The 14,713-nt window shown below is 44.8% G+C and overlaps 1 protein-coding gene across 1 annotated transcript in view; it reads right to left on the minus strand.

Annotated features, from left to right (window-relative positions):
* The window catches only part of LOC104526127 (mitogen-activated protein kinase-binding protein 1-like), a gene marked incomplete at both ends in the record, with an annotated part of 40,462 nt that extends 26,345 nt beyond the window's left edge, over positions 1-14,117 (minus strand). Inside the window, 10 exon segments of the mRNA XM_010169499.2 lie at positions 1-35; positions 967-1,113; positions 2,125-2,314; positions 5,049-5,209; positions 5,723-5,740; positions 6,350-6,532; positions 7,369-7,506; positions 10,416-10,586; positions 13,634-13,691; positions 14,055-14,117. Of these exon segments, the coding sequence (XP_010167801.2) occupies positions 1-35; positions 967-1,113; positions 2,125-2,314; positions 5,049-5,209; positions 5,723-5,740; positions 6,350-6,532; positions 7,369-7,506; positions 10,416-10,586; positions 13,634-13,691; positions 14,055-14,117 (1,164 nt within the window).
* Positions 14,118-14,713: the final 596 nt, after the last annotated feature.

Genomic DNA, 14,713 nt, shown 5'->3' on the forward strand with positions numbered 1-14,713 from the left:
GTGTTGTCATCTACATAGATGATTTTCATCAAGTCCTGGGGATACAGTACACCCAGAAATATTAACTAGTTACAAAATACTGAAGTGAAGCACCTGCTTTAGAAATTGAACTCCTGGCCAACACATACACTTCACTGGCAGTAATGCTGTAATCAGAGGGATCTTTTAGCTAGGAGCAAGTACTCAGCCCCTTCATATTGTAGGATGAAAGTTTCACAGCTGGGTCTCATGATCACCCTTTGCAAAAGAGCCCTTCAAGCTAGAAACTAACAGCATCTCCCGCACAACAGACAACCTCTGAGATTAGTGATTACAACGTAGTAGGGGACACAGCAGGAGTCTGAAAGACTTCTAGGGATCATCCAAGTCAGCCCATGCCTTTTGAGAAATGACAGAGAAAAGCAGGAGCTTTTTCCAACATGAGCAAACTGCTGAGAACAGGCAGGTCAGGGCTGCTGTGCCCATGGATCTTCCCATACAACTGAGAACAGAAGAAAACGTCCATTAAGCAATCACTGTTCTGTATGAGTATCCTCCCTCTAACATAGATGCAGTGAGCGTAAACTGTTTCTCATTCAATTCTCCCAAGCTTCTGCCTCATTTAATGCACCTTTTCCAAACAAATCTTGAAGTGGTTACACATTATAGGGATGGAAAAAAGAGAAACAGCTCTCCTGAGGCATATGGCATGAGCCATTTTGGAAGAGATTAAGCTTTGCAAATTCTTGGGTGGTTTATGGAAAAAGCAATAGTTCCCAGGGCCATTTCAGACAAACTGTCTCCCCACCTGAGACTCCCTTCATGTTTCTTCAGATTCATACATTTCATCAAGACTTGTGCTCTGTTTACAGAGAAGCGTGTGCTGACTTAGAGATCCTAAGAAGTCTGGGCCTTAACATGGGAATATCTGTGCAGGAGGAAGAGCAACCCCAAGGGCAAGGAGGTGATCAAAACCTGGGATCTTACATTGCTGAGGATGTTGCGGTGCAGGGCTGTGCCATGAATGTTGGAGCTCTCGGTGTTCCACAGACGAATGGTGTTGTCAGAGGAGCAAGTGATGAAGGAACCAGGGGGGAGGCATGACTGATTGTTGTCCTTCACCTCCGGATACATCTAAGGGTAGGTAAAATCAACCCCTGAACAAGAGTGCCTGGCACCTGGCATCCTAGCAAGTTTCAAATCGAGATAAAAGGGCTGTCCTCTCTGTTTTGTAAAGGCAAGAGCCAGCCAGTTCTCCTAATGAAAACCTGTTTGCAGACCAGAGATTCATATTCACTTCAAACGCTCACTGAGCTTCCTGAATGTAGAACATCTCCTTAAGAAGCATGCAATAAGCCAGCATCCTTTGTTTCTAATAGTTCAAAGAGAGTATCTCAAAGACCACGCAACAATGACCACGCAACAACAACCTTGCACTGTTGTTTGCAACTTTCAACTACTCCTGTCAATTGATAATCCAAAAGGAAAGGGTGAGATGCCATTAATAAATAATAACAAAAAGAGTTCACAACCTCTTCTCACATTCTTTCCACTTCCCCCTTTCCTGATCGATGCTGGATATATTTCAATGTATTAACAATGACATTGTTTCCTATACCTGCTTTCCTTCCCTCTGAGGGAAAGCCAACTAGACAGACTGGAAGATGACAGCCACTTGAGAGGCTAATTCAGGATGTTCTGGTAAAGGTTAAGAAGGATCAGAGTTGAGATCTTATCACTCGTTTCATTCCTTTGACTTTGGAGCACTTGCTCATCACAGACCTCAAACAATTTTGGGGTTTTTTTGAGGTTAGCAGTAAACTCTTGTGCATTTTGTGAAAGGAGCCCCTGCATTCAGCTTTGTCCAGTTCTGCTCCTTCTCCCACTTCTCACCTATTAATGGTGACTTTTTTTTTTTTACAGTAACACGCTGCATCTAATACATTTGGTCAGCCATTGCAGTGCAGCCAAAGAACTGTTCCCAGCTCTAAGTCAAGCCCTGTAGCAACCACACTAACCACAGGAGCAAATCTGAGTCAGTTCTTTCTCTCTGCAGTAAGTATCTGCATTCAAATTTGTCAGCTCTTCAGATTACTTCCTCAGCTGCAACCTGCAATCCAACACATGAATCTGCAGACAACGTACCTCAATGTTCCACACACAGGAAGAGTGGTACAAAGCGGAGTACACCTTGCCCACTTTCTTTGGGTCTTTGACATCCCACACATAGAGACTGTGGTCGTTGTAGACACAGGAAAGCCACTGGTTGGTGGGGTCAAAGGTCAAGGCAATTGTGTCTGGATACTTCGCATCAGCCACACCAGAGAAAAGACGACTGCACAAAGAGAGAACAACCACCTGGTTAACTTGTGCTCTCTTGGAGTCAGAACAAGGAGGTAAAGCATGAGAGATCAGATTCTCCCCAGGGCGCCGGTGAGGTGAACAATACACTGTGGCCTATATAAATAGGAGGAATAGCTCACTAGGAAGACTTGTCTCTTGAACAAGCAAAGTCCCAAAAGAAGCCTGAAAGTTCCATAGCAAAAGTCATTCTCCTTGCCAGCCAACCCAGAGTCCCACCAGAGACAGGTGATTGACCTTCCCTGAAGAAGGACCAAACAGGACAATTGGTCATCAGAGGAGGGCTACCAGGATGATCTGAGGGCTGGAGCACCTCTCCTATGAGGACAGGCTGAGAGAGTTGGGGCTGTTCAGCCTGGAGAAGAGAAGGCTCCAGGGAGATTTTCTAGCAGCCTTCCAGTACCTGAAGGGGCTACAAGAAAGCTGGGGAAGGACTTTTCATAAAGGCAGTTAATGACAAAACAAGGGGAAATGGGTTTAAACTGGAAGAGGGCAGGTTTAAATTAGATATTAGGAAGAAGTTCTTCACTGTGAGGGTGGTCAGACATTGGAACAGGTTGCCCAGGGAAGTTGTGGACGCCCCCTCCCTGGAAGTGTTGAAGGCCAGGCTGGATGAGGCTTTGAGCAACCTGATCTAGTGGAAGGTGTCCCTGCTCATGGCAGGGTTGGAACTGGATGAGCTTTAAGGTCCCTTTCAACCCAAACCATTCTATGATTCTATGATCACTGGAGATCCTCATCATTTACTGCTGCATAACCAGGTGCTAAAATCCAAGTCAAATAATCTCAAAACAAAGGGGAGGGTGGATCATCTTTTAGTGGGTACTATATTTTGTTTACTGATTGCAGGAACTGCTCTTGTGTGGAACCAAGAAGACGAGTACTGCACTCAAAAGACAGGAGCACATCAGCATAAGGGACAAGGGAATGATTCATTTCAGCAGCCACTTGTTTAACACGCTTCCCTTCCAACCCCATCCCACACACAGGCCAGCTTGGTGCTGCTTGCAGCAGTTCATGAGATGGGCAGCTACAGATGGGTACAATCCTCTCTAGCTAGGCAAGCTCTCTGATGCAAACTTAAAACCAGAGGAATTCTGCAGAACAAGGAAACATCCCTCTCCCCAGATTAGGCCAAGGTCACAACCATGCAAACCCTGTATCTCCTCTGCAGAGGTCCTCTGTTAAGTCCTGCTGCCATGCACGTAAAGAAGGAGCTGCTCTCTTGACCTGAGGTGAACGCAGCCATCCCACAGTGCTGCTAAGGGGATCAAATAAAGTCATTATAGCCAGAGTGCCAGGGTGTTGAGAGCAGGTAATTTAAAAGGGCTGATGGAGATGCAGGGATGAGAGCCAAAGCACATGTAGCACACCAGACAATTTGAACCTCTGCAAGTGCAAAGCTTTGAGGACTAAAAGAGTGCAGCCCAGATCCTACTGAAAAACAAAGTCATTGATACAGCTGGGGGCAGTTCATTGCAGGCAACTGGCATCCCACAGAGAGGCTCTGGCATGCATGGGAATATAAGGAGTCCTGTGTTTCCAAGTTTCTTTGGAAGGAATTTAAAAAAAAAAAAAAAAAAGTTGTTAAGATTGTAATCAGCACTACAAACACATGTTTAAGAATTACATGAATATTTCTGCTCAGCTGATGGATAAGAGCAGCAGAGAGTATTTTTCAAGGGTCCATGTATACAATTGCTTGACTTCAGCACTACCAGAAGCTGGTAACATTCTGAACTGAGAATTGCTTTTCCAGCTCCCTTACTGGAATATCATTATCTCCCACTGATCTTTTGGAGGAAGACTATACAGTGTACTGTTTGAACCTTTACCTCAAGTTCCCAAGAAAAGTTTAGCAAAAACCCATTAAGATACAAGGGGGGGAAAAAAGAAGAAAAAAAAAAACAAAAGAAGAGTATATGTCTGTAGTCATGGGAACTTCAGATATCCAGTGGAATGACGGCTGTTGGATTATTACACCTTTGAATTTCTTTCCCCACTAGTGACCAAAGTGAAAGAGGGCAACAGAAGATTGGGAAAGCCTCCAACCAGGACAGTCTAACAGGAACACATACAAGGTTTTCTCTAGCACAAGCCTCCACAAGCTGGCAGACAGAACAGTACAGATATCACATTGCCCATCTCAAAAGGTGAAAAATAGAGAGCCAAGGCAGAAGATACTGGAGCAAGATAGGAAAACAAGACAAAAGAATGTACAAGACTTAGGGAGAAGAAAGACTACAGACAATAGTAGGACATTCAGGTCTAAAAAAGATTACAAGGGAGCCCTTGAAAAAATGCTCCATGAAAGCCTGGGCATCTCTTAGCAACATCACTATATTGATACAGAGGAGAGTCTTCAGCCCTTACCAGTGATACGCAAAGGATGGGCCATGGTACAGGAACAGCTGAAGTGGGCCACAGCATCCTGTGCCCTCTGCCTGCTTGCTCATAGCAAGCAATGTCAAAAGGCCACCAAATCTGAGCAATCCCAGGGAGATGAACAGCAAGATATGCTGAGCATCCAGCACCAGCTCTGGCCTGCAGCTCAGCCACACAAGGCAAGGCTGCAACAACTCAGGGAGATCTAAAACAGGTTGCCAATTTTAATCCATAAAGAGAGCACACTCCAGATGGCAAAGGTCTGGGGAACAGTTCTAACCCCCAGAAGCCTCCCTTGCTCCCTTCCACCCTCTCCACGGTACCTGGCCTCAGTCACACTCGCGATGTCTGTTCCCAGGAAGTGCGGCTTCGGCAACGTGGTGACAAAGTGAAGGTTCAGAGGATTAAAGATCCGCACGGTGCCATCAGCACAGCCACAGAAGATGTAGTCATGATTCACAGAGATGCAGTTTGCCACAGTGGTCTGAGGAGGACACAGCACACAAGAAGGTGAGTAAGCAATGTGCTCTCATTTCAAAGGTCACCAGACACGTGACAGAAAGAATAGCAAATTGACAGACAAAGGAGTCATGGTCAGAAGAGCTGAAGTGAAGTCAAGCCCTGGGAGTAAGGAAAAGCCTATAAATCTTATTTTCCTTTCTGAGGTGCTTCCCAGACAAGGTCCATTGCAGATTCCAAGTGGTTAAAGAAAAAGCCCAATTCCTCTGCCACTGCTGTGGTGGGAGGTCAGCAGAGCTACACATTTGCTCCCGCTGAGTCTCATTCTGAACATTGTTTTTTGTTCTTCTGTGACATTCAGCACTGCTGGCAGGCAAGCAGCACCTCACCCTGGACTAGCAAGCCAATATGTTACCTGTCACGAGGGGATAAGAATGGATTTTCTTCCGCCTCCCATTGTACAAATGGCTGAAAATGGTACAAAATGGAGCGTAGTGACAAGGGGATGAGTTCAATGCAAAACATTTTTCCAACTTACTGTGAAGCTGTCTGTATTCTGAGCGAGAGTGAAAGGCAGATTTTAGAGAGGAAAGGAAAGAAAAGAAGAGGCATTTCACTTGAATGAAAACATGCAAAGATTTCTCCCTTGATTTTAATACACTGGATCCTTTCAGGTAGACATCTTATATTCAATTGAAAGGAAAATAAGCACAATCAAATTCTTAACTACGGGCCAACCTGGTGGTTTAGAATAGCCAAACCAACTAGTACCTCAGGAACCTGCATTTGAGATGCACAAGCCAAGTAAGACACTGCAGAGTGGGTAGAAATCAGAATCCTTCTAAAACATCTACTAGTCCAGGCCAAGCCAGGAGGGACAACACGTGTTGCCAAAGCTACATCAGGACACTGCCTGGCCAGAAGGGCAGCAGCTGTAACACTGAGGCTTGAGAATGAAAGAGCCTCAATGAGTAATAAAATCCCTTTGCCAAGAAGCAACGCTATTTTCACCTGGCCTTCCAGAGTAAATCACAAAGTGGCAGAGGCCCAATGACTTTCGCTGCTGGTGGTCAGCTTGTGCTCCCTGAGCGTCCCTTATTATTTGTTGTTCTTGCTCTGCTTCAGCAGGCAGAAGCATTGCAGGACAGGAGGACGTAAAACTCACCCTCAGCTCCACCCACTTGTCTAGCAGCCTTTTTTCATTGAATTCACAGAGCAGGCCTGAGGATGTGATACAGAAGGTGCTGTCAGCTTTTTTGCCCCTTCCACATGCCACGTCCGCAAAGAAGTTGTTCCTCAGTTCTCCAAGCAACCCCGAGCGACCTAGCAAGGGGACTGTGGCATTGACCTACCAATAAAAAACAGTTTGTTAGAAACAGAGTGAGGCACTCCGGGCAGACAGACATTTTTTAGAACATCAAGCCTTGAGTGCAAAAGTGCCTTTAGGAAAGAGAGCTGCAAACAACCTACAAGGAGTAGTAGTGACACGTTTTACTTGATGCAGACCCATTGGTTGCATAGTGTATTGGGACCACCAGTACTAGCACATCAGTGGATCAGAACACTGTTAGTGCCACCAAAACAGTGCATCCAAACATATGACCCAGCGACAGCAGATCAATCACTGGAAGAACAACCCTTCCATGGCAAATCTGTGATTTATATCAAATGTCAAAGCAGGGTTCAAGCATGAAGTAGGAACATCTGTTCACGAGCACACAGAAAAATTATCGTAAGAGGATTCTGTCCCTCAGAGAAGAATAGAACAGCTAACAGTTTAAACACTTTAGTTGACACTTCAAAATAACACTCATGACCTTTTGAGATGTTCACATCAACATCAAACAGCTCTCCCCACCCCCGTGCTCCAAGCTGTTCAATGACTGCAGCTATTTTCTAGTTTTTTTGTCCTTCAGTATATGTGATTACTAAAGAACAAGCATGCTGCTATACAACTCCAGGAGCCATGCTCCTGCCTCAGTGCAGGATAAGACAAGCTTTTAATGCTTTTTGGTGCTACGAGTCCATGGGGAGTCTGAGACCTGAGAACCAGGGGTGGAGGGCTATCCTTGAATCCCAGCAAAATCAGAGTTCTCACTTCCCACAGCTCACGTGTGCAAAATCCACCCTGCTGTAAGACAGAAATGCCTGTTCACAGCTTGGCCTTGATACACCTTCTCTCACCTTGGAGGTTTTGCTGTCATCCAGGTACCAGAACTTGATGTGTCGATTTCCAGCAGTGACAAAGTAACTGCAGTCCTCCGAGAATGACACGGCTGTCACTTTACTTGAGACTTTGTTGGCTGCCACTACAATGTTTTTCTGGAAACATAATTGTTTAAATAGCTTAATTTCATTGCTCAGAAGCAAAGGAAACTCATTTCAGTTACAGGCCCATATCCAACACAAACACTGCAGCAGGGAAAAGACGAGGCCCAAACTATTCCCCATTCATCCCTGAATACAACCTCCCCAGCATTAGCTGGGAGCATTGATTTATCAGATTATAGTACAATTCACATTTACATCCAATTCCAATTCCACATTGACTGGGATCTAGAACAAATCAGCAGGGACTAGTGCTTGCAGGAACTTGCTGTCTAAGCCATGACAAACATGTTGGTTACCAGGAGCTCAGAGCAAACTTATTTCCCTTTGTAAACAGCAAAAGCCTATGTAGGCCAGCACAAGGAGCAGCTCTCCCAGCCTCCAGGCAGCAAGGAGGGCAAGGTGCTCAAGACAGGGAACAGGTATTTCTGCAGGGAAAACTGTACTGGTTCCTCCATAAATTCGCTCTTCTCCTTAAAGGCATGACACTTTACAGAAAGACCCAAAACACAAAAAGAACATGGAAGGAACAAAGCAAAATCTCACCTCAAATGTGCACCTCAAAATGTCAAAGAGTTTGGGAAAGGAGGACAAACACGGCAGGGACAGAAAAAAGGAACAGACACTGCCCAAGCAGAATGGTCAGATGTCAGGAGCTCCCTGTCCATAACACCAGCACTCAGTTTTCCTCCCTCTGCCTTTCCACAGGGACTGGCAGAAGTGAGATTAAAAATAAGTTTTCCCCTCTGCCTGTGGTGGGTTTTCAACCATGCAACACATGGCTGACAACAGTGAACCACTTTTTATTCTCGCTCTGTTTCCTTTACCCTTCCTTTTAGGGACTTGGTTGCTCCCAGTCTTCCCAACACAATGCCCTCAGCCCACAGACCATGTCACACTGAGGGCCCCTCAGACAGTGTGCTGACAGAACTGAAGAAACCAGTAACAGAGGAGTCTAGGCTGCTGTACCATCACCACAGAGGACCCCCCAACCCAGACTGGGGGCAAAGCAAGGGGGACAGCCATTAACCTAACTTCTTTCAAGACAGCACACAGAGAAAGGCCTAGGACCCCTGCAGAGCTCAACATCTGGATGGTTGCTGTGGACTTTCCTTATGGAAGCAAGGGGATCCTACAGGCAACAGAGCTTTTCTTTTCCACCACAGTCAAATAACTCAGTAAGTCTCCCAGCCAGGAAAAACAGGGAAATCGCAGCAGCAGCACAGTGGATAGAAAGGTTGTGGTTAAAAGTGCAGGAAAGTGCTTCAGGAGATCTGTTTTCACGTCTTGGTCTCTTATTCTTCTTTCACTTTGGTCAGGTAAAGTCTGTCTAGTTTTGGTACACAGCCTGCAAAATAAAGGCTAGCTGGACCTCCTGATAGTTAGTCTAGGGTGGAACCTTAAAGCGCACGTTCTTCAGCACAGAAGAGTGAGATAGTCCTTGCTTCACAAGCTCCCATGCACATAATTATAAGTAGGATCACAATGAACAGGAAAACCTCCATAAGCAAGGGAAAACAAAACTACTTGTACTGTCCCACACATGCCATGCATTATGACCATCTCCAAGTCACTATTTTCATTTGTGTAAGAAAGAACCAAAAGGCTGAGCACTCACTGACACTGACATACATTTATGTTTTATCACTACACAGTTCAGCTATACAAAAAAACAGCAAGGAGAGAACTCTCTCAGCTCATGTAGGAGAGAACTAACAGTGAGGTCTTAAATTACAGCACAGGAAATGTGATGAAGAGAGTAACATACTAAATAAGCACAAACTTACAAGCTGCAAGAAAAGAGAAGGCTCTGGGGAGACCTTCTAGTGGCATTCCAGAACTTAAAAGGGGCCTACAGGAAAGATGGGGAGGGACTCTTTATCAGGGAGTGTAGTGATAGGATAAGGGGTAATGGCTTTATACTGGAAGAGGGGAGGTTTAGATTAGATATTAGGAAGAAGTTCTTCACTGTGAGGGTGGTGAGACACCAGGTTGCCCAGAGAAGCTGTGGCTGCTCCTCCCTGGAAGTGTTCAAGGCCAGGTTGGATGAGGCTTTGAGCAACCTGGTCTAGTGGAAGGTGTCCCTGCTGATGGCAGGGGGGTTGGAACTGGATGAGCTTCAAGGTCCCTTCCAACCCAAACCACTCTGTGATTCTATGATGATGTGAGATTTAACAGGTGCATTGAAGGGTTTTTTTAAATCGCATCTCTCTTAGAGAGGGTTACAACACCTGAGGAGGTAGCAGGAGCTAAATAAGTGCTTAGCATTTATTAATACAGAAGACTCCAAGCCTACTGACAGCAAATGTTTCTTATATACAAACAGCACAGATTTAAATGTTTTCTAGAGGATAAAATACAGGCTTTGTTTCCACAGAGTGCTGCCCCAACTCAGTAGCAGACACAGTGACCTTCACTGGCTTTCACCCACTGTGATTTCTCTATGTTCCCTTTCTCAATCATCAAGGATGGAACCAGAGTATCACTAAACCTGACACAACAAAAACAAGCCAAGAGCATCCACTATGCCACAAAAGAAATCCCTGGCTGATGAAAGTTTCCTTCCTCAACCCCATAAATTAGTTTTTAATAAACCTCTAAAAAAGCACAAGCCTTTGACAAGGTTTCAAAGTCCAGGCTTTTCTGGCTGGACAGCAAGATGTCACACGTCTCCAAGTATAAAGAATATCCCTTCACTGAAGTGACTTAGACCTTCCCTAAGGGACCATAGCTCTCTCTCATGTCCAAACTTGTCTGTGTCTATAAATGTCAAAAAACAAACAACAACAGGATTTTTTAAAAAGCAGGAAGCAAGATGGAACTGAAGTAGTTTTCGGTCAGACTGTCCACTCTTTTTAATTTAGCAACACCCTGTGGTCGACCCAACCTCCTAGAGAACTTACCTTCCATGACCACACATTGACAATCATGTCATGCTGGTACCCCACTGAAACGATGTACTTGGAGCTGGGGGAGAAGGCCACGCAGGCCACGCCATACTTGTGCTCCTGGAGCTCAGCCACCTGGGTTCGCTCAGCCACATCCCATACCCGAACTGCTGGCATGTGTCCACTCTGTAGGGGACAAGAACAGACACAGAACAGGAAACATAACCCCTGTAGTCAGTTCTGACAGACCTGAGCAATGAAATGTGTGGGGACTTGGAAAAAGATGTCTAGATGGTGCATGCACAACAGGTTTAGAGGTTCCTTCAGTTCTTTAAAGCCCAGGTTGAGACTGACAACCTAAGGAGTATACACATTTCAACAGGCATCTGAAAGAATTAATCCAATCTCCCCTGCTTTAGTCCTTTTCTAGTCAGAGATGAGAATAACACTTTCGGTGCACATCCCTGATCTTTGCAATGGGCACTCACAGCCAGCTCACAGAAAGGATTAGAATAGATCGTATCTCTGGACTCAGTGAACCAAAAGGCCCTCGCATCCTCTGCTCCTAACACAGCATCAGAGATCTCAAGCCATGTCATGCCATACAAAAACATGACGGGACTGTTGTGATAACTATCACCACAGCCTTTGAGGGAGGCCTCTGGGAGACTAACAGCACCATTTCTGTCACAAAGGTAACACATGGATGTGTGCTGCCTGAAAGAGTATGGGCAGGGCAGTGTCAGAGAACACCGAGGGAACACAGCTTCTGGTTTTATGCTTGTCCTCCAGAGAAACAGAAGGTCAAAGACTTCAGAAATGCCAATTTAGCACCCTCTGCCAGACAGTTCTATTCTTTTGTTGAACAGTTTGTTATTAAACCAAAATAAAACCAAGGCGCACAAGATGAGCAGAAATGCTGGCCAAAAATGCGCCTGATGGGCAAATCCTACTCAAGAGCCTGCTCATGATTTCACACTGAAGTCTGTCACAACAGTAGCTTGCAAGATAACATATCCATGGCAACATGGCAAAATGGTACCTTTTCTGATCCATTTTCAGTAAGTCATTTGATTGTGTGGGAGAGGCAAGTCTGATCACAAGGAAAAGTTAAAGCTTTAAAAACTCAGAACTGTGCATATTTTAATTGTCTCATTCAAAAGCTTTGCCAAGCAACTGCTTGTGGCCTGGAAAAATGCTGTGGTCAGATTTTACTGCAGCTGGTACAGTTCTCCCTCCTGCGATGCAGAGCTCAGGTCTTAAGGTGGCTGGCAAGATGTTACAATGAGCTGAATCAACTCCTCTTCAAAGAAATTGCTGTACTTAAACATATACATACATATGTGTGTCTATACATATATATATATATATATATTTCCCAGCATCTTCGCATACACTCCAAGACCTTAGTAAATTGAATTTGTATTTCATCATTTAAGAAATGCTCTGTGTAATCCCCATGGATGAGGAATTTATGCCTCCATGGGGAGAAATTAAAAAAAAAAAAAAAAAGAAAGAAAGAAAAAAAAAAAAGCCAAAAACATTTTCTTCTGGATTTGAAATATATAAAAGACATTTAATATGTATGGTGGCCAAGGACTAACCTTCATGCTTTCCTTCCTGAAAAGTCAGCCACGCAGAAAACTAAGGTGCTACAAGGCAGAATTAGCATGAGGCTGCTAAAAGTGAGCTTGGCAAAGTGAACTCGGAAAGCGTTTCCCTATGGGACAGAGGCTGATCCAAGAGAAGGCTGCTGACACCGGCAGGGGACACTGCTACACTAAGTAATAACTCAAATGTCAGACACGTGGGAGGATACCAAAAAGAGAAATGGTTTTACACCAGGACAAGAGGAGACATGTTTTGCAACAAGGCCAAAGAAAGCTTTCAAGTATAACTGGAAAGGCTTTTTTTAAAAAAAATAATTCAGAACTTGCCTTTTACCCCAATGAAATTTCAAATTCAAAAGTCTGAGTTGTTAGTAAGAAAAATACCCACTTCATTTTTCACCACTTTTCCTACTCCACATGAATAAGAGCACCAGAGATTTAAAAAAAAAAAAAAGGAAGAAAAAGAAAAGGCACCAAAATCATCAGAACTAAACACCAGAGAGAAAAATATATATATATGTATTACAATTTTAATATAAAGGGTTTTTTATTAAGACATCTAGAGTGTAAGGAGGCATTAAAACTAATTACAGCTATAAAACCTCATGCTTTCACTAAAAAGTTAATAGCAACAACAATCTCTGATGCTCTGATGGAAAATTTATGCTTACTTTTTCTGTGTCAAGGCAGCCTCCAACCCTGAACACTGCTGCTTCTGTCCTTGGCCTGATCCCTGCAGGATTCCGGCTCAGCTTGGGAGCCACCCAGTGACATGGCAGCTGCCATCATGGTGGCTGCACTAGGGACTTCAGGAGCAGACAGCCTCTGCCTTGACAGCTTCGCCACAGAGCTGAGACATACTCCTGTTTCTGTGGCTGAGGCTGAGGAGGGGATCTGTTTCACACATGCTCCCTCCCTCACAGAGGCACAGAAACTACTGGTAAATTACCATTAGTCACACACAAGAGCAAACTGAGCCCCACCGTGTGAGGGACAGTCAGCATTTCTGTGGATTTCTAACATCCAGCAATTCCAGCCTCATGACACAGCCTGTGTCTTGAACTTCTAATGCAGAACAGACACACAGCGCACTCATCCTTAATCTCCTCCTTGGGCATGTTTGGAAAGAGGAAGCAATTGTCACCCCCAGCCAAACACACAATGCCAAACCACAGGCACCAGCATCTTCTGTCACTATTCCTAAAGCTCCATTCCACGTGCACTTTTCACTTTTTCCATGACACTGTTACTGGCTTCAGTTACTTCCTAAAATCCTAAAGCGACAATGCTAAACTCGGAGCAAGATTAAGGATCATCCAAGTACTCTTCACTGATGCTAGATTAGAGCCATCCTGTGCATCCTTCCACTTATTTTCTCTCTGCCTTCAGCCCACAGATGTCACCCCAAAAGATCCATCCCACTCGCTGACAAGAGACAACACGGTGAAAACTGCCAGCAGAAGCACCCAGAGCCACCCATAACCCAGTAGGTCCACCCAGAGATGCAACACTCAAACAGATTTGTTTGTGTCGAGGCAGCTCACTGGCTTGTTTCTTCTAAAACTCTCTGCCCTGCTTCAAAATGGGATGGATAAAGTATGCCCTCTCTCCTCTCACACTTACCTCTCCTGTAACCAAGTATTTTCCATCTGGAGAGAAAGCAAGTGCTGTAATTGTTTTCCTAAAACAGAGAAAATGACACTGAGAAACATTTCCAACATGTGATTTCATTTCAATACGTCATGACTGGGGAGTAGGTTGGGACAAATTGGAAAGAGACTAAAATCACACATAATAGCCTGACACGATGGGTTTGCTTTACCAGAGGTCTAACCCTTGCTGTGGGGATTCCTTGCTGCCCAAGTCTCAAGCACCTCATGTTAGAAGGAGCTGGAATTAAAGTAGCAGGCAGCCTCTCCCAGGGGCAGCTCTCACTGAGGGGATTTCGCCTGGAGCAACAGCAGCTCTTGCATTTCACTCAAGCCATAAAAATCTTGACATTCACCTCCCACAGAAAGCAAGCCCAGCTTAAAGCTTCACTCACCTGGAACTGTTTAGAATATGGTGTTGCTTATTTTTTCTAGGGTTGAACAGCACAACGACACACCTGGATGAAAGAAACAAGAACAAAAAGAGTTGACATGACCATGTGTATAAAGAAAACCAAAGACCTATCCCTGTTGGCAGAGAGGCAGCAAAAGTTGCCCCAAAAAGCTGTTTCATCCCCTAACCTCACAGGCTGAGCTGGGATTAACCAGAAATCACAAAGAAAAAGAGCAGCCCAGAGGGGAATCACAAGTCTCTCCCACGTTGAGGAGTGCCATGTGCTAGTACCATAAATAATTATCTTTCTAGCATCTAGGAGTCCTGAGTCTCATTGCTCAAGCTGGACAGAAAGGTTAACCATGAAAATTTGTGCAATGACCCTAATGGATTATGTCCCCAGCCACAAAAGTGACCCCATGTACTGCACACCAGACCAGCATGCCTAGACCAGAATAAGAAGGTCAGGAAGAAGGAAAGAGGGGATCTTTCAGAAAAGCTCTCAGGAGGCAGAAGAAGAGGAGGTAGAGGGACTAAATTTCTGTGCCTGGCCACAGCGCTAGGCAGGAGAGAAACTGTTGAGTAGAGCACAAGAAGTGGCTGGCCAGTTGAGAAGTGAGACATACGATGCCAACATTCCCTCAACACAAGAGAGACATG

This window comes from Antrostomus carolinensis, unplaced genomic scaffold (genome assembly GCF_000700745.2).
Source record: "Antrostomus carolinensis isolate BGI_N321 unplaced genomic scaffold, ASM70074v2 scaffold21786, whole genome shotgun sequence".
Classification (NCBI taxonomy): Eukaryota; Metazoa; Chordata; class Aves; order Caprimulgiformes; family Caprimulgidae; genus Antrostomus; species Antrostomus carolinensis.